The sequence below is a fragment of the Temnothorax longispinosus genome, chromosome 9 (assembly GCF_030848805.1).
Source record: "Temnothorax longispinosus isolate EJ_2023e chromosome 9, Tlon_JGU_v1, whole genome shotgun sequence".
In the NCBI taxonomy this organism is placed as follows: Eukaryota; Metazoa; Arthropoda; class Insecta; order Hymenoptera; family Formicidae; genus Temnothorax; species Temnothorax longispinosus.
Window position 1 is genome coordinate 20,167,444 of NC_092366.1, and position 23,726 is coordinate 20,191,169.

General features: G+C 40.2%; 3 protein-coding genes across 8 annotated transcripts in view; all 3 read right to left on the reverse strand.

The window, feature by feature from the left end:
* LOC139819791 (low-density lipoprotein receptor) overlaps nucleotides 1-18,269 on the reverse strand; it is a 31,801-nt gene extending 13,532 nt beyond the window's left edge. For 2 of the 6 annotated variants that reach the window (XM_071789518.1, XM_071789515.1), the window contains exons 1-4: nucleotides 18,075-18,268; nucleotides 16,706-17,574; nucleotides 12,729-12,854; nucleotides 2,162-2,284 (exon numbers count right to left, since the gene is read on the reverse strand). In XM_071789518.1, coding sequence (XP_071645619.1) covers nucleotides 2,162-2,284; nucleotides 12,729-12,854; nucleotides 16,706-16,784 — 328 coding nt within the window. In that variant the 5' untranslated portion in view covers nucleotides 16,785-17,574; nucleotides 18,075-18,268. Of the gene's footprint in view, nucleotides 1-2,161; nucleotides 2,285-12,728; nucleotides 12,855-16,705; nucleotides 17,575-18,074 lie in introns of those variants that run through there. The other 4 variants (XM_071789519.1, XM_071789520.1, XM_071789516.1 and 1 more) reach the window with 4 other exon arrangements.
* Nucleotides 18,270-18,953: 684 nt separating this feature from the next.
* Nucleotides 18,954-20,808, reverse strand: LOC139819797 (WD repeat domain-containing protein 83). Its single transcript, XM_071789531.1, has 5 exons — nucleotides 20,644-20,808; nucleotides 20,472-20,569; nucleotides 20,148-20,391; nucleotides 19,612-19,838; nucleotides 18,954-19,508 (listed from the first exon to the last, which is right to left on the reverse strand). Exons 2-5 carry the CDS (start codon nucleotides 20,542-20,544, stop codon nucleotides 19,135-19,137), a joined length of 918 nt encoding a protein of 305 aa, XP_071645632.1. The 5' UTR covers nucleotides 20,545-20,569; nucleotides 20,644-20,808; the 3' UTR covers nucleotides 18,954-19,134.
* A 253-nt stretch (nucleotides 20,809-21,061) lies between these two features.
* LOC139819801 (pleckstrin homology domain-containing family J member 1) lies at nucleotides 21,062-23,466 on the reverse strand. The gene is made up of 2 exons (XM_071789539.1): nucleotides 23,126-23,466; nucleotides 21,062-22,645 (listed from the first exon to the last, which is right to left on the reverse strand). The coding sequence occupies exons 1-2, from the start codon at nucleotides 23,214-23,216 to the stop codon at nucleotides 22,170-22,172; spliced, it is 567 nt and encodes a 188-aa protein (XP_071645640.1). The 5' UTR covers nucleotides 23,217-23,466; the 3' UTR covers nucleotides 21,062-22,169.
* Between the last annotated feature and the right edge of the window lie 260 nt (nucleotides 23,467-23,726).

Below are 23,726 nucleotides of genomic sequence, written 5' to 3' on the forward strand. Positions count from 1 at the left end.
ACAGGATGCTCTCCTTATTGAAGACACCTCCTAGATTCTTTGGTCAATTTTGAATAAAAAATAATAAAGAGATCCATCATTAATCGCATCCTTCCAATTCTCGACATTATATATTTTTGTAACTTTATAGATAAAAATTCTGTCAAAGAATAAATTCCATTTAAAATTATCCAAAGAATGCAGTTATGCTATTCACTTGGAATGCCCGTTAATTAAAATGTAAAGCATAAAATTTACGCGAGATAAAATAGTTCATTACGTAGTCCGTTTGTAAAATAGTAGAAAATAATAATGAAAATCGCTCGACGCATATACGGTTCCGAGGGAACGATACGGAACGATAATTGTTAGTTTCTCAGATGGATTATAGAGCTCCTTCGTTTTTTTCAAACTAAAATTGCAATGTGCATCAACGATAAAGCTCGATCGCGTTTCCCTAGTTTATAATTTAAGAGAATTTTTAATGATCTGCAGCGCAATTTACATCATAATTGAAATGATTAAATGCACACGTAATTATATCGGTCAAAAGGGCTTTGCGTCAGTATGCACTAATTAATATTAAACGTGCATTCCACTATGTAATTATGATCGCCGTTGCGACCTTCAAGGATCGATGGGATACGATTAAACTAATCGATTAATATCAATACTGCCCTTCCGCCTCGCGGTATACGTATAATAGCACCGAGGGTGGAGATATGCAAATATATGACGGCCAATTGTAGTATATCAGGCGATTTACAATTCTAATAAAAAAAAAAAAAAATTAATATGCGTCTTAACATCCACGCGGGATTTCATCAGACAGCAATCGCACGATAATACTGGAATCTGGAATACTAGAATCGAGTAGGAAATAACCTCGTTAGCGAGGGACACCCTGTATGTCAGTACGCTTCACCTGCATGAAAAACCGGTCTCCAAAGTTGCACTTTCACATACCGGGACCTTTTACAGCCGGGATGCACTATATATTCGGTTAAATATTCATTCAATTATTTGACATGACAATGCAATAAACTTTGTTCGCAAGAAAGTTAGCCGACTTTTAGGCTCTGCCAGTATTCAAAAAGTTATATCTTAATGAAAGGAAAAAAAATGCGATTAAATAGCGCGTATATAATTTTTCTATTATGAAATATGCAAAGATCTCTTAAACGTTTCTGCTTTTACGAAGTGCGCCCTGCTTTTATGAAGTGAAACTCATAAAGCGTTTTACAAGAGGTAATTAATAGATTACACTACATAGAAACGTATAAATTACAAATTTCGCATTCCGTATATATATATGTAAGTATACAAGGCGTCTCTCTCAAAGCGGTAACTGCTAATAGATATATTTTATTGGCAGTAGCGGAGGGATATTAATTTCGCGTTTACTTTAGCTCGGCAAATATTTAATCTGCGATTGAATTGGCTGTTAAATATGCCGGTAATTAACTTTTAATTTAATTTTTATGAAACTTTCCGCATTCGGAACAATCGCTACTGTGCAATCACAAAAGCGAGTCATTTTAACATTTTAATATTTCGACAGATTTTAATATTTCTCAAAATCATAAAACAAATATGTATATAGAACCTCGAGCTTTCATATATAATTACTTCCATAAACTCTCAAAAATTCTCTATTTAATTTTCCTTATATATTAATCCTTTGAATAAATGAGAAATTAATATTGAAGTCAAAACTTCCGTTCGTGCATGAATCAAATTTTATGCGTAGCTTGTGTACCTATGTTAGTATTATATCTTGTGATATCTCGATATCTTGTTAATATTTTTCAACCAAATGTGATTAATGTCCATTTCTACCAATGTAGATTAACTTTAATCTCGATTTAACTTGCTTTTAAACTTTTTCTAATTCTTGGAAAAGATTAAACTAGGGAAAGATAAGAAGCAAGTTAAACCGGGGTTAAAGTTAATCTGCATTTACAGAAATGGTCAATAGTTTTGAAAAAACTTAAGCAGGCAAGACTAAACCGGGGTTTAAATGTTATCTTCAATCTTTCTCCCGCCTCGTTTTAGATCTTTAGGAAGCAAAAATCAGCATTTTTTCCTCGGGTCGGTATCTCTCTCGACAGAAATTATAGCGATCCAACGTCGCAATATTTATACGCGCGTTGCATGCATTATATAAGAAATTGTAACTTACTGCAGACAGCGGGGTCCTCGTCAGTGCCGTCCGGGCAATCTCGATCGCCGTCGCAATGCCATATATTGGGTATGCATCTGCCGTTACTGCACTTGAACTCCGTGTCCTTGCATTCCTGGGTGTCTGAAATGTTCATGTGGGAATGAGCGACGGCACCGGCACCGGCCGAAGGGACAGTCGCGCAGCACGCGAGCAGCAACAGGATGCACGTGCACCGGGAAACGCGGTCCGAGGGCCGCGTCCGACTCATGCCGCCGAGCTGCATGATCGCGAGAGAGGAGCAAACTGGAGCAACCCTCCTGGGTCTGTCGTCCAAACGTGCGTGCGTGCGAACTGCACGGCGCGAGACCGCCCGAGACGCACTACGCGTTACGAGGAAACCTCTCTCGACGTTTCAATCAAAGATCAATTAATTTTTATACGCGCGATCATTATAGCGCGCCGAACGATCTTCGAACGAGGCTCCCGCACGACGCGACGTCCGGCCCGAGCCTATCACTGGCGTTTGCTGATGAAATCTCACTGACGTATGTCATCCGACAAGTATACGCAACACTGTTGTGTAAATTTCTTTTTCTTTTTTTCTTTTCTTAATCCCGTTCCCGATACTTCTGGATCATCGGAGCAGAGAGGAGGAACTCTCTCGGACGTCGAGCGACTTCGCAGTTCCAGCTTTCACGCGCGACGACGAAAGCGGTAAAATGCGAGCACCGGGACGCACACCTGGCGCAACGATGCACTCACGGTGGTAGCCGCGGATTCTGTAAGGCCGCAGCCCGCCAAAGGGGCGCCTATATATGGGCTTTGGCATGCACACACGTATGTACACGCGCACGCAAGTGTTCCGCGGTGTGGCAGAAGGAGAGAAGCGAATCAAAGCCCTACCGCTGATCCTCGTTGCGAATCCGGTGCGTTTCTCACGTTTTTCTAAATCACGCACACATGATTAAACACGTTAGATATACACAAGGATTAGTGTCGAAGAAGAAATATTAGTTTCTACATATCAATATACGAAATAAAGACGTAATACTTTTCATTTATAAATACCGTAACCGATTTGGATATTTTATCATACGATAAGTAGATTTCTGACAAACTTTCTGCCGTATATATAAAAACACTTTATTTTAAAAAGCATTGTGTGCGTGTACGTGGGTAGGTGTGTATAGACACTATAGACAAACTTTACTTTTTCACGGATTATAAATTTGAACATGTTATAACATCGCCTTTTACGCAATAAAGTGTTTTTATATGTGTGAAATTCACAATAATTTCAACGGTAGACAAAAATGTACGGAGTTGACACGTGAAGTTGTTGCAACGAAATAAAAATAAAATTACATTTAAAAATGAAATATGTAGCGCTGACAGTTAAGTCATCGGTTCAATACACATTAAATGGGTAACACGATAATCCTGGATATTGACAGAATAAAAATTCATGGATTCTCTAAATTTCAAAATTGATGAGAAAAATATTTGCGCGCGGCATATCCTTTTGTTTACCGTTGTACGCTAGGTCTGCTTTAATACGATTTAAAAACTACATCGATTCATTAACAGGCTTTAACATGCTTTTTAAAACTATTAAATATGTATTACATTTTAGCCTGCGGCTTTTCCCTCGCCGAGTAACATTCTTTTACGTTTACTATTTTTTGTAGAAACTATTATTCTTTTTTAAATATAAAGCGTTAAGTAATGTGTGTTTATTATCTTGTCCGTATGATACTTGAAATATTATACGCATACTACGAGAGAGTTATGCATAAAAATCGCCGGGGAACAACTATCCTCTATATCTTTTCAAATAATTTTTCAGGCATTCCTCGCAAATTTATACGGCTATGTTTATCGACGTAGAAACGTGCACGTTATTCTCGATTAAATCCCTCTCGCTTCTTTTGCTACTTGCTGTTAATACGTATTGTCAAAGGATTAGATAAATCCGTACGTAAACGTACAAAAGAAGCGGTACATATATGACGAACATTATCGTCATTTATCAAGTTCTTGGAACGCATCATTCGTGGCATAATGATAACACGAAAGTAACTGAAGCATCTCGATGCGGTCAGATATTGGCACAAAAAATACGAAAAGTAGCACAGTGGAAGATAGCGCCGGCGGCCGGACTTCAGAAAGCTATCGAGACGATAATTCGAGACCGAAGCATGTATAATTGATTAAGTGCGAAATATCGACGCTTGTACATAGGATATCTTATCTAAAAAATTTGCGTTTCCGCGATGAATGCGTAACAGTAATGATCGCGAATAAATCAATATTCTTTCCCCTATATGTTTTTAAATATCATTATGAATGTTACACATGCAATTTATGTGCTCATTATGAGAAACAAATTAACTTATCATTGATTGCTTGAATAATTTTTACTAAATAAGTTCTTGAAAGATAAAAATATAGGTGTTTTCAACAAAAATACGGAGACATTAATAGTTTTTAAGATATTAGCTTAACGATGATAAAGCTTTTATGAGTCAAATTTCAAAGAAACATAAGCTTGTCTTTTTTCATTTTAAATTAATTTTATTATAATACTATTTTGACTTAAGCTTTAATTAAAGATACACTTAATCTTACTGTTTTATTCATTTTTATATAGATTTGGTCCAAGTTTGAGTTATTTCGATTGTAAAAATGCAAATTTATTTAAATATTCCTTTTTAAAAATATATAATATTTATAGGTTTTAAAACGTGTTTAAATTTTTTATGTTATACAAATATATTTAATATTATAAAAAAAATATTTTTAAAAACGTGAATTTTAAAATATGTGTAATAAGTGTGTGTCAAGAGATTTGAAAATGTTATTCACATAATAATCACAAAATCGTAATATTTAAAAAAATTTATATGGTTACAAAAAATCGAACAAAAAAGAATTAATATTAATAATTGAAAAAGAATGATAACCTTGGTATTTCCAATAAAGAAAAAATTTGTCAAAAAATTTTTCATTAATATTTGATGCGGTTATTGTACTTCGCGTGGATTAATAAGTGAATGATGACATCGTTTTTGTCGAACAACTGTCGAAAGACTGTCGAAGAGCTGACCAACACTTCGTTTGCAGAAACATGATATTCTGAGATATATGCATCTCGAGTTTTCGGTATACGGAATGAATGATGAATCGTCGTCGTTCACTGGAATAATCAATATACGCTAAAATCAAATGCAATATTCAATATAGATTTATAGAATATGCAATCGGTGTATATGTACACATGTATATGTATACACGCCATAGGTCTCGACTGAGTTCGTTAGTCATTTTTCTACAATATACACACATATATATATACACACACCTATCTTTGTTTACATATTTAAAAATTCATCGACGGTAGATGCTACACAACTTTCCGTGAACAACATATAAAAAAATATCGATCGTGTGAAGCCAACAATTGAGAAAATGCAGATAATTTTGCGACTCACTAATAACACGTGCACGTGCACATGCTACAAAATATAAAGCGTATGTACGAAATATGCACGTCGTATATAGCCCGTTAAAAGGTAAGACGTATATGCGAGACGGGATCGTGACCAGTTTTCTGGCCGCGTAAGAATCCTGTCTTGTATTGCGACTCTTGTTTAAAAGCAGCCGTCTCGTCATTCCCTTTTCACGCGCTTGACTTTCCGCGTCCCACGACTAGATCACGCCTCTATCAGCGATATCTCGGTCATTGCGCGCTCACGATTACCTTCACGAATCGATCGGTCCGTTTCCGAGAATCCTATTCTTAATGCACCACTGATGCAATACCGAAATATCTTTATAAATATAACGACATTATTTATATTTAAACGCTGCTGAAATCACTAACGTTTGAGCAGTTCGATACCACGATAAAGGGCCATTTAAAATTGAATTAACTCTTGTTAAAGTTTAACAGAAAAAAAATATATTGAGTTTGCAAACTATTAAAACTGATTTTAAATTGCAAAAAAATTATATCTTTTATTTCCAATTTATTTTTTTTTTTACAGCAGAATCATTGCTGTTTGTATTAGCAGTTAGGGAGGGATACCCTGTATATACTTTCCAGTGGCAAGAAGCTACGAGCGGATTAATTGAAACTATGTGTCACGAGACTGCCCAATGTATTCATGCGAACTAATTTATTGGATTTCGTGCTGCGCACACAGCACGGCGTTTAAATTTAATATAACGGCGGAGAGAGAAGTCTGGCGCTTTGCAGTGCCAGTATTTTCCGATCGATTACGCTGATGAAAAAGTCCCATCCGATACTCCTCTTGTAAAAAAAAAAAAAAAAAAAAAAGAATTGAGCAGCATTTGTGTAATTCGTCCAAGACCGAACGAATCTAGATATGCGTATAACATCGGCTTTGATACAAAGTTGAAAGTTGCACGATTGCAAAAGATTGATAAAGGCAATATCATTCTCGTGACAGGCTTTATTGGCTGCGTCCGAAATGCATTATATATCTGGCGAGAACGTGGAGTATTTCGCGGACGGCTTCACAAGAGTTAAACGCGCAAATGATTAATTAATGAACGTCATGTAATTATTGTATCAAATTACGCGATGGTTATTATATCGCGAGCTGTTGTCACATAATAATCCATGAATTTCCGAGCAGGTAATATTAGATATTAACGGTAGATGCGAGGATATTTATCATTCTCCGACGTGCGCGCACGCGCGCGCGAGTTGCCGCTCTCCTCTTTTATTTAAGTAGAATTGTAAATAAATAATTCCGTTTGTTCGTCGTGCGGGATAGAAACTTCTTGTTTTGCCGTTATCGTAGTACATATTCGATTCATGAAGGAGACGATTTGAATTGATTTGCATAGATTCGAGCGAAGTTACGAAGCTCCAAAGTAATCTTAAATACATATGTAACGTTAACTTTCGAGGTTTCGAGGATGAAATTGCTTAAATATTGAAATCCAAAAGCGAAATTCCTCTCAATTCCTCTCTCTCTCTCTCTCTCTCTCTCTCTCTCTCTCTCTCAGTTATGGATTATACAAGATTTATATAACTTTGTCACAAGTCAATATCTCCGACATCACGGATCAAATTCCATTACAAGAACGGATAGGTCTTTACTTAAAAAGAGAAGAAATCGACACTTCTAAAAATGTCATTACAATTGATAATTAAATGTCTGCCTCAAAATCGTGAGCTTCTCGCTGAGAATATCTTCTTCCAGAATTGATACGTCTTTCGTGGATATTGACTTGTAACCAGAATCAGCATGATGCAGAAAATACATGTGGATATACCGATGTTAGCTAATAAAACAATCAAAAAGGTGATTCTATTATGCATGTAAAAGTAAATCGAGAACGTGGAATAAAATTTTTTCACACGAGATCCCCTTTCCCGAAGAGAATCGAAAAAATTTGAATTTTATTAAAACGCGCTACGCGCGCAGTATATCTCTCGCGAGTGTCACTTTGCGCGCGGTACCGATTTGCAAGTGACAGAAAATACGCGTGCGTTAACGTTCAGCCATTCAACAACTTGAAAGGCTGAAATAGACCAGGTAATAATATGCTCGGCACTGTCGACGATTATGTGCATTATGCATTCGCCACGAAATGCGTGCGCTATACTTCTTATGAATATCGCTTTTCACGCGTCGTCACGATCAATATTTACTACCCCGAGACGTTATTACGATTACATATAGTTCGAGTTCATATTTTATATATCTGTTCTTCGCTTAATTATCCGTTAAAAACACCAATCCGAAATTAATAACAAAAATACCATTCAGAAAACAGAGGACAATCAGATGCGATGTGTTCCGGAATTGATGGCACGGCATGTTTTATTTCTCGTGAAATAACTATGAATATCGCATAGTCGTTTAATGTATACGTTCGGTTCAAATTGGAAATTCAAAACTAAAACTTCTCTTATTACAATTCCGCGATCGGTCATACGTTATGTTAATTTGTACACAGGAATAATTAATTTGAGCGTTGCATTTTGGCATTTCGATTGTTGGTAATTTCAAAAGAGCAAAAACGTATCGCGGTTAAGCAGTTAATACCAGCTTCCGATTTCGATTTATTTTGCAATTGCAAGTTTGCAGAATGTATTTGTTAACGCAATAAAAATGGATTCACTTGGGACAACACTGAACGATGACCACGACGATTGTCCGCGAGATTTCGTTGGCGTTGCTTTCAGTGACGCAGACCAACCGATTGATTTCAATTGAGTTAGAAATCGTTAAGCACCAATTGATGTCTAAATGCGAAAGCATAGCACGAAGTTCGGAGACTCCCACGGCGGAGTCTGCAAGTCGCGTACGTATTTTTCTTTTTTATAATTTTTACAGATCTTCTCAAGTTACTTACATAAACGCGTTACGTTTTTATGAATGTCTCAATGAAAGAACGGTTTCGGTCGAACAAATTCCAGCTCAAGTAAATCATCCGTTATTCAAATAAAATTTCGCCAATCCTCACGTTGCAAAATCTCAAGGAAGCGATCGATGCGGCCGCCAATGCGCGAGTCGACGCTCGAGCAAATCATGCGAGAGCCTATACACACCATGCCGCGACTGGCTTTCACCATAATTATATGGTGCGTTGGCAGTCGCCAGCCGAATCGGTTCTCCTCGTCGTCTCGTCGACTGATGCAACTGGCGCGGACCTTGCGTTACAATAAAATGCATCGACCCTAAATAAACGGAGGCCGGCTGATGGAGGAAGAACGACGGCGTATCCGGCGGCGGCGGCGGCGGCGAAAGAGTTCAGTGTAAAAGAAGCCACAGGACGAAACAGGAAAAAAGGAATGGACTCGGGGGGGCTGATGCAACATTGCCTGAACCTTGCGGCCGCGCCGAAGCGATGGCATTGCACCGTGCCTTAGGTCACGGTGGTCAAGACTGATTAATGGTATTGATGAATCGACGATCTAAGTATCTCGCGCTTAACTGCATCCGTACATTTACAGGATTATCCTTCGTCGATCTAGAATTAGAAAAACCTCGAATGAGAAACGCGACGGTAGCATTTCTCGAACAATTTGAACCTTCTACCAGTGTGTAAGACATTGATATACCGCATGAAAATCTACAGCTCCATTAGTACAGCTTATACGTTTCTCGCAATCGAGATTCATAATTTTGAATCAAGAATCTCGTTCGCGATCCTAATTGAAGATGAAATTTGATCGTTCGAGGAAATGACGCATTCGAGGATCGAAGCTGATTACCAGCTGTTGAAATCGGCCGCGCGCGGTTGAAACGTTCGGACAGGCGAGAGAAAATCGACGAAAACTGATGGGATTCGAGATCCCAGGGTCGAAATGACAGTCGGCATGCGAGAAGCCGAGGGACCAAGAAAAAAGAAAAGAAAAGAAATGGAAGAAACTGTGGAGTCGCGAGGCGGTGAAATCTGCGTGCAAAAGTGCAAGCCCTGCGAAACGTTCTGGGAAACGACAAAGGACAATGTCGGTTTGGTTCGTTTGGCAGGTCTCGTTCGTTTTTATTGCCCCTTTTCGCTCGTTAGATAGCACTCCTTTTCCCTCGCGGTCTTCCTTTTCCCCTTTGCCTTTTCTATCTTATTATTTCACGTCGCTGCGCTATCGTGCCGCAGTTTGTCTATTTAGTTACTTATTTAGCCGCTTGTTTATTTGCGTTCCCGCAGCCTGTGGAACCAATTTACACGAATGCGAGGGAATCTTCCACGGAAAATTAAATGCTCTACAAAAGTACAATTACGTTACGTTAAGGAGAGTATAGTGCAAAACTGTATAATGGAACTAATTTGAGAAATGTAACCAAAGGAGAGAAAATGCCGCGACATGATGTATACGCAATATTTATGCGGTTGCTTGAACATATTTCTTGAAAATAACAAATAAAAGAATTTATGTAATTTTTTTTTGTTATATCGAGGTATATAATAATCATTTTTTAAAAAATATATATAATATATAACAATATATGATAATTTTTTAGAAAAAAAACGTGTCTTTTGCGAGCATTACTAGATATACTTTATCAGTGTAAAAAAAATATATAGAGGTTATTTCTAAAAAAAATAATGTATAATATATCATTATATTTTTAAAAAAGTCATGTCTTTCACACATTGCCAGATATATTTTCGACATTTCTCGTTCATCATTCAAGATTTTTCGGACTAAGCTCTGAGCGAATAGCTCAACGATTTAATGGACAAATGAGACTAGCACACATAAGTACATGTCGTACAGCTTTATTCTTTAATACGGGAGAGCAGATTAGATCATTCTGTCTGATGCAAGATTAACAGGAGCTGCGTCTTGTCCGATTCTCGCGTAATTAATTGGAGAAACCATAGCATAAGGCACTGGCAAGGACGGCGAGTTTTTATGTTACGGTAATATTTTCGCGGAATTGCACATCTCGCTGGTCTATAATCACATATTTATAAAATTATGGCGATTATTGTTTCCCGTCTGTTTTTCTTTTCGTCACGAGGCGCCGGACTTGAAGTACGAGGAAAGGCAAGAGATTACTGCGTTGCAAGCTTCAGATTTTCTTGTTGTTATATGTTCCGTTATAGGTATGTATGTATGTCTATGCAACCGTATGCAATGTGTTGCAAACATTCGCGATGCAAACTCGTTGATTATCATCGACTTGTAATCATATCGCGGTGAAACGCACTCCCCAATCACTCCTACTATAGAATACAGAGACATACTATGTATAGAATGCTCGAAAATAATTACATATTGCGCATAGCGATACTGCCCGTTCTAATATCTGCCTCGTGAAACTGCAAACTCGTAGATTGATTGGGAAAACGCCAAAGCTCAAAATTCAATGTTATTATTGAAATGTTTATTATTGAAATAACCATTTAGCCAAACGATTTCTAAGAATTCATAAGGCCAGGATTCATAAAGCGAGTAAACTTCACTCAATGAATCGATCGGTGTTTGAATCGTATCGAGGAATAATAGATCAACAAAGATACAAATGACTTTCTAATCGCGATTCACAGAGAAGTAATTACAGGAAAGTCACGACTCACGTGATTATTCACGAAACTCGAGAACGGATGTCTGGGATAAATTTTACACCCCTGTATCGAAAAAAAAAACGAAGCTCACGTTAGAGTAATTTTAATGTAATTCTTTCGTTTTAATATTTTTTTTAGTTTCTCCTTACTTTTTTCTCAGAAAATATTGAGTCAATTTATATACGTATATATTGTTCTCAAATACTAATAAATTGTAAAACAATAAAAAAAAATGCAACATGTAATTATCTGCGGGAAAACACCGTCGCGTAAGAATGCAGTATCATATGTAGGTCATTACAACGCGTCGACGATAAGATAAATCAGGTGCAACGAATGCGCTAATAAAATTATCTACTCGTATAATTTTGGACGAATCTTGACTCTCGGAACGGCGTCGCTTGCGCAACTTCCTCCTCGAGGCACATAAACAATCGATTATAAGCGCTGAGAGAAGACAATCGTTTCGAAATCAAGCGGAAATGCAAATTGAAAGCCATAATTCAAGTTTTGATTAAAATTCTATAATTCACCAACATTATTCGCGCGAGGCGCTTCGCGAGGCTACATTCCGGACTCGCGCAGACGTTACGCCGTATTATTATAGTTATTAAACGTCATTATGCATCGTCGATCGGGATGCGGTTTGTTTGGCGCACACGCGGCGCCTCGTAAATAAATCTCCAAGTGCGATCGATCGAACGGGCCGAGGTTTGCCAAGGCTTTAAATCGCAGCCGCGAAAATTAGTTCGGTCAGCCCTCTGCTGAGACATCTACTCGAGATCAATAAAACGGCGGAAGAACGCGCGGGCAAACACGCGGACGGCTTATTTGTCAACGGATCGTCATTTAATTAACAAACCCACGCGCGCGCGCTGGGTTGTACACACGCTTGCGTGTACGCACACTTTCGCATGTAGCACAGCGCGAAACTTCCGAAACAACTTATCATTTCTCCCTGCGTCATTTTTCATGTCGCGAGCGCGCGCAACATTACTCTCGTCGATATATTGACACCGTAAAACGAAGTCGCAAATAACGCCGATTCATAAATATTTCATTACTCGTGGAGCAAAGAAACGTCCGATGCGCAAGTCGGTGATTACGGTTTGTCGTTAAAAAATTTCAAACGATTTATCACTTTTCCACGTCTCCACTTCTCGAAATAATTATTAAAAAATTCCCTCTACAATTCTGCAAAATACTTCGCTAAAATTCCGATTTCGGTGGCGCTCACTTAAGTTCGCGCGATCAAAGGGGTAATTATGAAAAATATACAACGCGATAGAAGTGTAAACGAGAAATTCACGAAACCCCATGCAGAAACGACTAATGGCTCGATCGTTTGCGCGACGTTAATATTTGTTATGTAAAATGATGTTTGCGTTTCGGTTCATATGCGAATTTGACGCGTCAAAGAGTTGCGCAAATTTGCGCTCGATCGTATGGACCGCGCCGGACGTCATCGTTGTTACGTTATATTGCATGTATAATTTGACGTATTTTTCGCATAATTCTGCGCGTGACTTACTTTTGCATTCCTCCGGGCTTTCGTCGGAATTGTCAGTACAATCGTCCGATTTGTCGCAGACCCACGAGATCGGTATGCATCTGCCATTGGCACATCGGAACTGCCGCAAAGGACAAGCTAGTTTACCTGAGAACCAACGAAAAAAATGCACTGAGAAAAAAACTCAACAAGTAGTCAAAACAAGCTTAACACAAGCAGCACGTAAGAAAAAAAAACAAGAAACGGAAATTAAGCGTACTGGAGATCGATCAATCGTAGTTTTTCAGTTTTTAAAATTAAACCTGTATTTTCGAGAGAATACCCTCGATCGCTCGATTCACTCACTGCTCAAATTGCTTGTCGCGCTTACATTCTTTCGCCTTGCGAAACCTTCGCGGATCTCGTAAATAAACGAATTGAGATAACGCCAAGATTTGTAGCGGAGTTATAATTAGAGTGACTCGCCGTTAGAAGACGAGACTATGGATGCGACCCCGCGCGACACGTGCGTCGTTCCAATGCTATAAACGCAGCAATAATAAAATCAAACGTAATCTCTCGCGTAACTCATTTGCGTATCAACTGGTCGACAAGGTTACTTTGCAATTCTCGTTGACGACAATAGAGTTAGATACTTATCTCTGCCTACTACGCTCATTGAGCAAATAACACCAGTGACACCACGCAATTTTACCTTTGCATTTTACCACATGCAGTATCGCTATTCGATTACCCGTGGGCCGTGTGAACGATTATTATTTCTAATTTTACAATTTTCATTTCAATTAACCGACGTTCTAACACTATCTGACATAATATTCTTACTGCAGTAATGTAATTTCTCCTTGCGCGGTAGTCATCGTGTGGAGAAATATTTATTTAACGATTCGTACGACAGGAGAGAGTTTCCTATAAAGATATCAGTTACTCCATCAGTATATCAGTATAAAGATTACCGACGAACGGATCCGAAATAATGCGAACGGTACACGGTGGCAATCCAAGCGAAATAACAGACGATCCTGAAATCGAAGTTTTTTCTTTTTTCTTTGCGAATTCACGTACGGTCCACGCATCGATCCGCGAAACACCTTAACAACTCCCGACGGGAATCGCCGACACGGATTTATCACGTGGAACGTGCGCGCCGGCTATTTTCCGCTGTGTGCTTTACGCTACCTGCGCTACCTCATGAATTCCTCGGTGAAATTACCGGGCGATGTTAATGGACCGGTGGAAATCGAGACGTACGCAAATTTCGAAGCGACTTGAACGTGTGTGTGTACGCGGTCAGAATCGATCAAATAAACGTCCACGACGACGGGATCTATTCTGTTTCGCTTGTTTGCGTGGCGCCTGGATTTGCCGGAAGAATCATTACGCTAATTGCGCCTGATGGATATCTGTAACTAGTGTGCGCGCGTCTCGTTTCTGTCCGCGGTGCGTACCAAACATATTCTGCGAACGCGTTAGGTCCGGTAGTTATACACTGTAAAAATTTTTTGTAAAATTTACAACTATTATAGTGGGTAATTTGAGACCTACTATAATAGGTGTAAATTTCCACACATTCTTAATTTGTGTAATTGTAATTCAAAATTACTTTTTCCTTCCGTACTGTAATTTTGTAAAATTACAACTGTTATAGTGGGTCTCAAAATTATCCACTATAATAGTTGTAATTTTACAAAAATTTTTTACAGTGTACTCTGCGTTCTCTCGCGTAACGCAAACAAAAAAATAGCGCACAAAATTTGTCGTTGACAAATTTTCTTGCTCGAAACAATTCCCCCACCTCTTCGAAACTACGATTTCGGAAATTAAACGACGAATCGACAGCCTTGATCAAAAGAAATCGAGAGACAAATTTGCTTTATCAGATTTTCGATTTTCATTTTTCGCAATACAATTTTAACGTTTTTATTTCCCTCCATATACATGTTAAACATCAAAGGATGAAATCTAAACCAATATCTCGAGTTAAATAACGTTTTGTTATTTTTAACTACTATGTGTGTCGAAATTTATTATATTAACACAAAACAGTATTATTTTAACTCCGTTGGTTTAGTTAAATTACCGACACATTGAGTAGGAGCAGTGGGGCGATCTATAAGAATAATTAAAAATGGCTCAAATCAAGTCGAATTTAATAGTGTATGCGATATGATGAACAAAAAATTAGCTCGTGCTCTCGTTTCAATGCCTAAGAATATTACTCAAATCAAACATTCAATCAGACAATTTTGAACTTCAAAGAGAGGGTAAATTAATCAGGTCTTAATTTTTTAAATGTCAGAGTATTCACAACTGTACGAGATAAAAAAAGCATGTGTGCAGGGAACGTTTCTTTCTCCCTTTCCTTTTGCTCTTTGTAAAAAGAAAAAAGATTCAGATGTATCGTGGATGCTCTAATCTTGATTTAACCTGCATTTATGTGATCAAGTATGAGGTATGACATATGTGTATACTTAACAAGCGCAAATATAAATACTCGAGTAAAACTCCAATTCTGTATTATGTCGGAAAAAAATTTCAAAAAATCTGCGGACAGATGACGGAATTAAGTCAGAAAATTGGGAATCCTTTACATATCAAGCTAAAAATGTAATGAGACGATATTTCACTTATATGTACATGTCGCGTGCAAGAAACAGGAACTATAACGCGCTTGTTGACTAAACGTTATTTATTTTGAATATCACGTGCCTTGCAAATATTGCGGAAATCAAAACAAAGCGGCGTTGAATGACTTATCATTTTACTCCGTTTTCTCTCAATCATGTTAACATCCTACTATGTATGTATGTACATATCTCGTCTCGGCGAAAAACAGAAACGTACACAATAGCTCAATGGAAAAGAGCGAGTGTGCGCGACCGTTGACAAAACGGGACGACGACGCCGACGACGTCGTGTCTATCGGTCTTACATAATAATGTGCAACTTCGCGTCAGCTGAATCGAACGTCTCGGGCCGCGGCGCTTTTTCGGGGGGCTCGTCCCCGCGGTCCGGAGGGATGCTGGCGAACGATCGGGACGCGAACGGAAGGGAACACGTGAAGATCTCGACGCGCTTCGCTCGCACGAATGCGCGACGCACGAGTCACCTCGGAAATGCTCTAAACCCTAAACCTAATTTAGATTAACGTTATTAATCGCAGGGACGCGAGTTCAACGTGATATAACATTATTAATTTTCGCGATACAAATTTGATGTAATAATGTGATTTTCAAAATTCGGTTTTCAATACACGACGAGGGTATCCGATCTCTCCGGCGCGTTCTCGACAAGAGTGGAAATTTTCGGAGCTGGACTCGGGGTGAGAGAAACGGCCGCCATGGAATCTCCTCGCCGGCATGTTTTTTTTTTTTTTTGTTTCAGAGGCTTCGCAGGATCTTGTCCTCTTCTCTTACGAAATAATAATACGCGATGTCACAATGCCATTAATCTCTGACGCGCGTCTCACATTAACATCGGACGACGGTAGCGATGACGTTGACAGTCAATAATAGCACGTACGCGAGACTACGGTCGTAAATAAATCGATTGTCTCCTCCCGATATCCAGCGCTGATCAAATAACGCGTGGACAAATAACCCACCCTCAGAAGAGAAAAAAAGAGAGCGAACGTTAAAATCCGCGAGCCCCTCATTGACGCGCCTCTCGGAGGGAGGGAGCGGGAGGAGGGGAAGGACAGAGCGCAGCAAAGGCGAACGAAGTCATAACTGAAAAATTCGTCGATACGTCGCGATACCGTCGTAGAAGGCTTTCGTAGATGAACGCGAGTCGAATCGCGAGTTTTGTTCCGAGGACCGCGACGCAGCTGGGTGTATACGGGCCAGGCTCTTCAGGACCAGCTCTCTTCCCCTCGCCGCCTCCCCCGCTCCCATCTCTCCCCATCACCCCCTCGCGCCTCTGGCCCCTTTCGCTCGCTGTCGCTCCAGAGCGAAAATGTTTCTCCGCCGTAACTGTGACTGAAAAAAATGCGGACTTACTGTCGGTCGAGAAGGCGTCCGCGGCTGCCAGCACGGCCAGCGCGACGAGCAGCAACACGCCACGGGATTCTCGCCCCATAACAACCCTCTTTTCTTCTCTCACGGTCGTGTCCTTCGTGCCTCCGTTCCACCACTGTGTCACGGCGAACCACCACCACCACCACCTCCACCACCACCCCAGCGGCAGAGCGGGCACACCACCACCGTTGCCAACCTCTCGCGGTGCTTCCTGCCGCGACAGTTTCTTCTCCCCGCCTCTCCCTCGCTTGCTCGCCCCCTCGCCGGGTTTCTTCTCTCTATCTCTATCTCTCTCTTTCTCTCTCTTTAGCGCCTTCTCTTCCTCTCGCGAGAATATCGATCAACGACAACAACAATAACAAGAACAATGTACACCGTTGTCGGACGGAGTGGCGATCACTGACGGAGCATCCTCGCGAGACCACGCGGTCCAACAGCCACCGGCATCGGTATCCGTCGAGCCCGTCAATCGGACGATCTCGCTGTCCTGCTCTCACTCTCTCTCTCCGTCTTTCTCGTCAGTCGCAACCTTCGCCGCCTCGTCGCCCGTCCTCTGCCTGTCAGTCACTCTCCTCCTCGCGATTACGCGCGGCGCAAGAAAAAAAATACACTCCGCGAAGTGGTGAGACCGACCGGCCCGCCCCGTGTGCGACCACCTCCGTGCGCGTCCCGCGAGGTATATCCGTCCTTCTCCCTCGCCTTTCCTCGCCCGCTGCTGCTACCCGCTGCTGCCCGCTGCGTCGATCCCGACCAGTGGCGGATTATCGCGCCGAGGCCGTCAGCGCCCTCCGATTTTCGGGCGGCTCGGGGCGGATCTCCAACGCGGAGGCGCTCGATCCTCTCGTCGCATCCTGCAAAAGTTTCCGGTCGCAAACAATGATTCAGTCAGGGCGGAGGGGGGATTTAAAGTCGGCGAATTCGGAGCGAATTAGATTCCGGAGCGCTACGCGAGAAAGAGCTACATTGTCGCGTTTCATTTACACGCGAATGAGCGTCAGACCGTTATCACAACAAACCATTAGAGGAGACCATTAAGACGATCATTATCATAGTCCCATATCCGCTTCGCAAAGGCTTCCCCGATTTTCGTTACTCCGACAATTCGGACGAGGAAATCGGTCATTTCGCGCCTGGAGATTCCAATGTTTCGGGAAACTCTTAAAAATGCGTTTTATAATTCCGCGTTTATATATTACAAACTTCATGATCATTACTTCCAGTTAAACCGCGAATAATATACTCGATAAACTCTTTCTCTTTCCCTCTCACTCTCTCATTCATTCATACTCTCTTTCTCTCTCTCTCTCTCTCTCTCTCTCTCTTTGACACTTTCTTAATTAAAAATGTTTACCAGCGACGGGAAGTCTCGAAATTAGTTCAAATTCCGTGTCCTATAATCCGCCACTGCGATTCAGCCGGTTTCTCTCGCTCTCTGTCGCTTCTCTGGTGCCACGCTCGATCGCCCAGTGCGAGTAACGTCGCACTCTGTCTCCCTTTCTCTCTCTCTTTCCTTCGCGCGCTCTCCCGGGCGAGACTACGCCGGCCGACCAGTAGCTCTGACGCACCGACATCGCGCCACCTGCGCGCGCAGTTTCGCTCCTCTCGTTCCATTGTGCGCGCTCGCCGTTCCGCTTGCCCCCTCTCGCCCCCCCCCCGCGCCGCCCCTTTGCGCTAAACGCGCACCGGCGTTGAAACGCCGCGCCGGGCGCTCGAAAGTAGCGTTTCACGCGCGTCACCTCGTCACGCGTGCGAATCGTACGATACGTGGCCCCGGCTTAACCCGGACAGGCCACGCACCACCTCCTTACTCGCTCCTTCCGCGAACGATGAAGAAATGACGATGTGAAATTTCTGCGCTCGCGCGCGTCGCCGACGCGGCACGCGCACGCACCCCGCACCTGTGTGCGAATCGAGGCATCACTCTTAAATGGAATTTTTTTGTTTTTTTTTTTGCCTTGTTTGTCTTTATGTCGATGGATGAAATTTGTCATTCCTAGTTGTTTGTCTCACACGAATACTAATATTTAGTCGTCTGAAAATATATGCTTGCTTGAGAAATATGATTAGATACTGTAAGAAAGACCGCAGAATAATACAAGCTGTTTGTGTTTAAAAGTACATAATTTCTTAACTCATCGAAATGACGCAATGTTTGCTAGACAATAAACTTTTACAGTTTTTTTTTTACCAAAATTGTCAAGTAGACAAGCAACCATTAACTATTAAATAGTTTGACTTTAAAAAATAGCTATATTATTATTATTATTAATATATACATTAATATATACCATATAATAAATATTTAGTTTGTAAAAAATCTTGTAGAAATTGTTGGAACTAAAATTATTGGAAATCACAGACTTTAGACTTACTCTGTACACAAAGGGTTAATAATGGAACAAACTTCGCTATTACTCGTTATCTGTGTGAGTCTGCGTGCTCCACATCAATACATTAGATCCGTTAGACGCCAAAAAGCAGTTCTTCTGCGGATGAACGCTTATAGATACAGTAGGGTGCTTGGTTGGCTTAGAACCCGAGAGCTTCGCGACCACTTGCTGAGACACTAGATCCCAAATCCATAAGTTCCCGTCGGCCGAGCCGGAAAGAATTCTCGTGTCTTGACAGTCCACGATCGATTCCAGGCACAGATCCTTCCCAGTGTGTCCGGTGAACTCGCCGAGTAGCTCTCCCGAGTCCTTGTCGATCAATCTGATCACGTCGTTCGCGCAACTGACGACCAGACACTGTCCGTCTCTGGTGAAACTGGCGCATGTGATCGCATCTGAAAAGTTTAGATCATGTAAAATCATGTTGTATAATACTGTATTACTTTCTAATCTCAACGCGAAGTCGAAAATCCATTATATTAACTCGTTATTTCTTACCTCCCATATAATCTTCGCAAAGTTCACCTACTCGTATATCATACGTGCGTGCTTTGCCGTCGAAAGAACCGGACAAGATCTCGTGGTCCGAAACCCTCACGCTCGAAATGGAATCCTTGGCGTCGTTCAAAGATTGTACCGCTTCCTGCGCCTTGGAACGTCCGTCCCAACACATGACACTGTTATCACGCGATCCAGAAACGATCATTGACGATTCTTCGTTAAATCTGTGATTGCAATAGGAAACATTGAGCTTAGCTGAGAGAACTTACGTTTTAGAAATACACCGCGTGTTCAAACGTCGTAACATAAACATCATTATATATGACATTCGAGTTTTAGATTCATTGAACTTAATCATCTTTATTTAAGACAGAATTTAATTGGCGTCGTCAGACAGAGAGCACTTTTTCACCTTTGCACTTACAAGTCTTAATAAATTTGTTTGCAACGATCCTCACTGCACTAGATTATTAAACTAAAATATAGTAATAATCTTGATACTCGTTAACTTCAATTGCAAACAATACACTTACCTGACTGTCGTGACGGGTCCTGCGTGTCCTCGGAAACGACGCACAGGCGTGCCTGTTGCCACGTCCCAGACGATTACAGATTTGTCTAATCCGCAAGATACTATCTGGCTGCTGTCGCAGGACGCGGAGGCATCCATAACCTCGTCACCGTGTCCGCCGTATGTCTTTAACGTAACAGACTTGTACGGATTCCATAATTTTAGCTTCCTATCTGACCCGCACGTTACGCAATACGAACCGTCCACTGAAACGCAAAAACATCAGCTTTCATATACATGTCTGATAAAATAATAGTGTGTATTAAAAGTAAACGAGTCTCCTTACCACTGAATCGTACAGATCTGACGGCCCCTTGCTTGCAGTCGATTTCTTTCTCGAATTTGTATTCAATATTCATTTTTCTTCTCTTCTTCTTAAGATAGCTTACATATAATGAAGTTCTGTATAATAAATTCTTTTGATGTGTTAAATATCTTTTCTCTATTATTTTAAATACCTTTTTCTCTATTATTATTATACGAATTAATTTCTCAGTTATCAAAATTATAACAGAAGATACATCTTGCTTCACTTGCTGTCTTGCTTGTCGGAGTACAGTGTACAGTATGTAATAAATAAATAAACAAATAAACTATAGAAAGACTATCCCGGCCTTTTTCGTGTGGGACCGTCAATACATCCATTTTAGAAATTGGTACTACGTAGCAACTGGTAGCAACGTCCATTTTCCGACACTGTCGATAAAACATCATTCTGCGCGTTCGCGCTACATTCACAAATAGATATATGCGATTTTAAAGCGGGGACATTTTCTTATGCTTATATTGAGATATCGAAGATTATATTTAAATGTAGTATATTATGTATAGAAAGTATTTAATATATACAGTTTTTAATAATAAAATTAAGAAAAGTGCAGAAATTATAAAAATACCTTTATTTTTTTCATTATAAACTTTACAATGTTACTATTACAGAATTTTGTTAAACATAGATTGAGTATTTGATAAATGAATATTTCATTAAATTTATACAGAGGTAGAAGAAGTGGCGATTACAAAAAAATCACAAAATTTGTTTTGTGTTACAACATGAATTGTACATAATTTATTATTATCCCTTAAAGTGTATACGTGGGTCTGTCACGTTCAACGCTATTTTTCCCTACCTTAAAGTATATTTTAAGAAATCTAAAAAAAATTCATGAAACATCTGTCTACATTGTAGTTGACGACTGCATAGTCATTTTGATGAACATCGTTTATTTAATATCTTCTAACAGGCTTGCAAGTTTTACAGTTACGAGCAGACATTACTTTCGGCTCGGACGCCTTAGACCCACGTGTACACGTTAAGGGTTAAGTATTCAATATTAATATTTAGTTGTCGAAAATTACTAAATATGCATCAGTACACTCATATAACTTGTTTTTCAATATTATTATAAATTAAACCAAGTTTTAAATTCATATCATTGTGTATGTTATTTGCATATATTTTATATCCGTACTACCTTGTCAGTATTATGACTTTATATCATTCGAATTTTTTCTGTTCTTGTATACCTACATATATTCGTTGTCGCATTAGGAAAAGAATAATTTTTTCACCAGACTGTTTTCTTTTTACATTTAACTTTTTAATAACTGTTTTTAATCTCTTTTGAATTTGAAACACACTCTAATACTATAATAAGCAAAATCATTATTATTTGAAGTAAATTACTTCGTCTGACTATAATTCTATTTTCCTTTACATTTTGTCTCGTACATAGGATATAAATTCTATATAGTATACTATCTTATTATCATAATATATAAATTATTAAAGCTCGTACATACTTATTGTGAACCTGCATCCTAAAACTTGCTCGCTCGTGGCAGTTTTGCACCAAACTTTCTTACATCGATTATGTACATATTGTTCCTTCAAAATATAAATTTCGCGAGGCCGGCATTTTTAGATATTAAATTTTAAAAATTAACAATTTTAATTCAGGTAGTCTAAAATTATTGTCCTGTATTAAAGATCTATGAGATTAACGTCCCTCGTTATTGTATTCAATGTAGGCGCGACTGACGTCGTAAAGGAACGTACATGAGATCTGAAGCTGGTGGCAGGTTCCCAAGCTTCGTCTCGCACCACACCCTGATTTCTGGGATACATGAGCAACGGGTCCTTTCCCGTTTTCTTGCACAATCTTTCCTGAAGCATGATCAGGCGTGATCGCCAATATTCGTAGCTCGCTTGCTTGAGCGCGTTGACCCACTGCTCCACTTGGGACTCCGATCGACCGCTCAGCACATGTCGCTTCTCCAGCTCGTCGCGGAACGAGATACTGAACGCAAACGCCCCCTCGGACGAATTATCTATATTGATGCTGTAATTCTCTAGAACGATGACCCCGGCGGGTTGCCTCCTATCAATGTGCCCCAAGTCATTGATGTTGAAGTAAAACAGTAGATTGTATCGCAGCTTGAACCACTTCTCTTTAAACACTGGAAGCAAATATAAAAGTAAAAATATATTAGATAGATGTTAGTTTAATTATCGTTTAGTTTAATTATCAACAATTAGAATACGCCTTTGATTCCTTCCTTCAATTGACACTAAGCCACAGATATTATAACAGACTACACATTATTTCTTTGTTTTGATCCAGAAAGCGGTAAAATTATTCTCCATAAACAAAACTCTCTTAAGCAGCAGCTTTATGTACAATTTTTTATAAGCAGCTCTATTTACAGTCTCGAGAGGCGATAGCGATTTAAAAAAAAACTCCCCCTCAAGTCTAAACCGAAGGAAGGTAATCGCGCAGTGGCAGCATACGACAATCTATAACGATAAAATCCGCGATTTAATTCTAACAGAACAATTATTTATAATATATCTCCCTCTCTCCATAGAAGTTCGTCAAGTGTTCGTCTGACAGGTGACAGGTTAGGCCCGTCGTGTTATGTAAAAACGACTAAACTAACCTGACTTATGAGCCCGCTTGTGATTTAGACGTCCCTCCAGGTCCGCGGGTCCAAAGCTCGCTTCCGCGAGCTCCCTGTCATTGAATCTCATGCCCGACCCGGACTCCAAGGACGTCGTCGCCGCCGACGCGTGTCACGCGTGTACGCACCACCAACAGTTACAGGACTTTACAGGGGCCGTCGCGCCGCCGTGACGGCACGTTCCATCCTCGATTCGTCGATCACGTTAATATATCGCTCGCTCTCGTCTCCGACGTTAATTAATTGACGTGGGCGCGCTCTCACTTTTACGTCGCGATCAATAATCGCGAGACTCGAGAGAAAAATACGGTCCGATAAAGTGCCTATCGCGCGATCTTACGCTCGACGAAACGAGCTGGTGGTGACCGCGTCATAGTTTCGAAATAGCTCGTTCAAATAAAAAATTGCTAGAAGATTTTCACGCGGCTTCCTATTTTCCGATCGATGCATCAGCGTCTCAATTTATCGATTCGAATCTCAATCGATGGACGCGGAAGGGGTATAGGGTGTTGTAGCTCCACGTTCATTCGTGGCGACGAAAAATTATGAGCGATCCTGTCGAAACATGAAATATGTTCCG

Coding starts and splice junctions, on each gene's coding strand:
- LOC139819797 (XM_071789531.1), bottom strand. CDS start 20,544: ATGAATATTGAATACAAATTCGAGAAAGAAATCGACTGCAAGCAAGGG. Junction 20,392..20,471: donor CAGATCTGTACGATTCAGTG/GTAAGGAGACTC, acceptor TTTGCGTTTCAG/TGGACGGTTCGTATTGCGTA. Junction 19,509..19,611: donor TTGCGAAGATTATATGGGAG/GTAAGAAATAAC, acceptor TAAACTTTTCAG/ATGCGATCACATGCGCCAGT.
- LOC139819801 (XM_071789539.1), bottom strand. CDS start 23,216: ATGAGATTCAATGACAGGGAGCTCGCGGAAGCGAGCTTTGGACCCGCG. Junction 22,646..23,125: donor CAAGCGGGCTCATAAGTCAG/GTTAGTTTAGTC, acceptor ATTTGCTTCCAG/TGTTTAAAGAGAAGTGGTTC.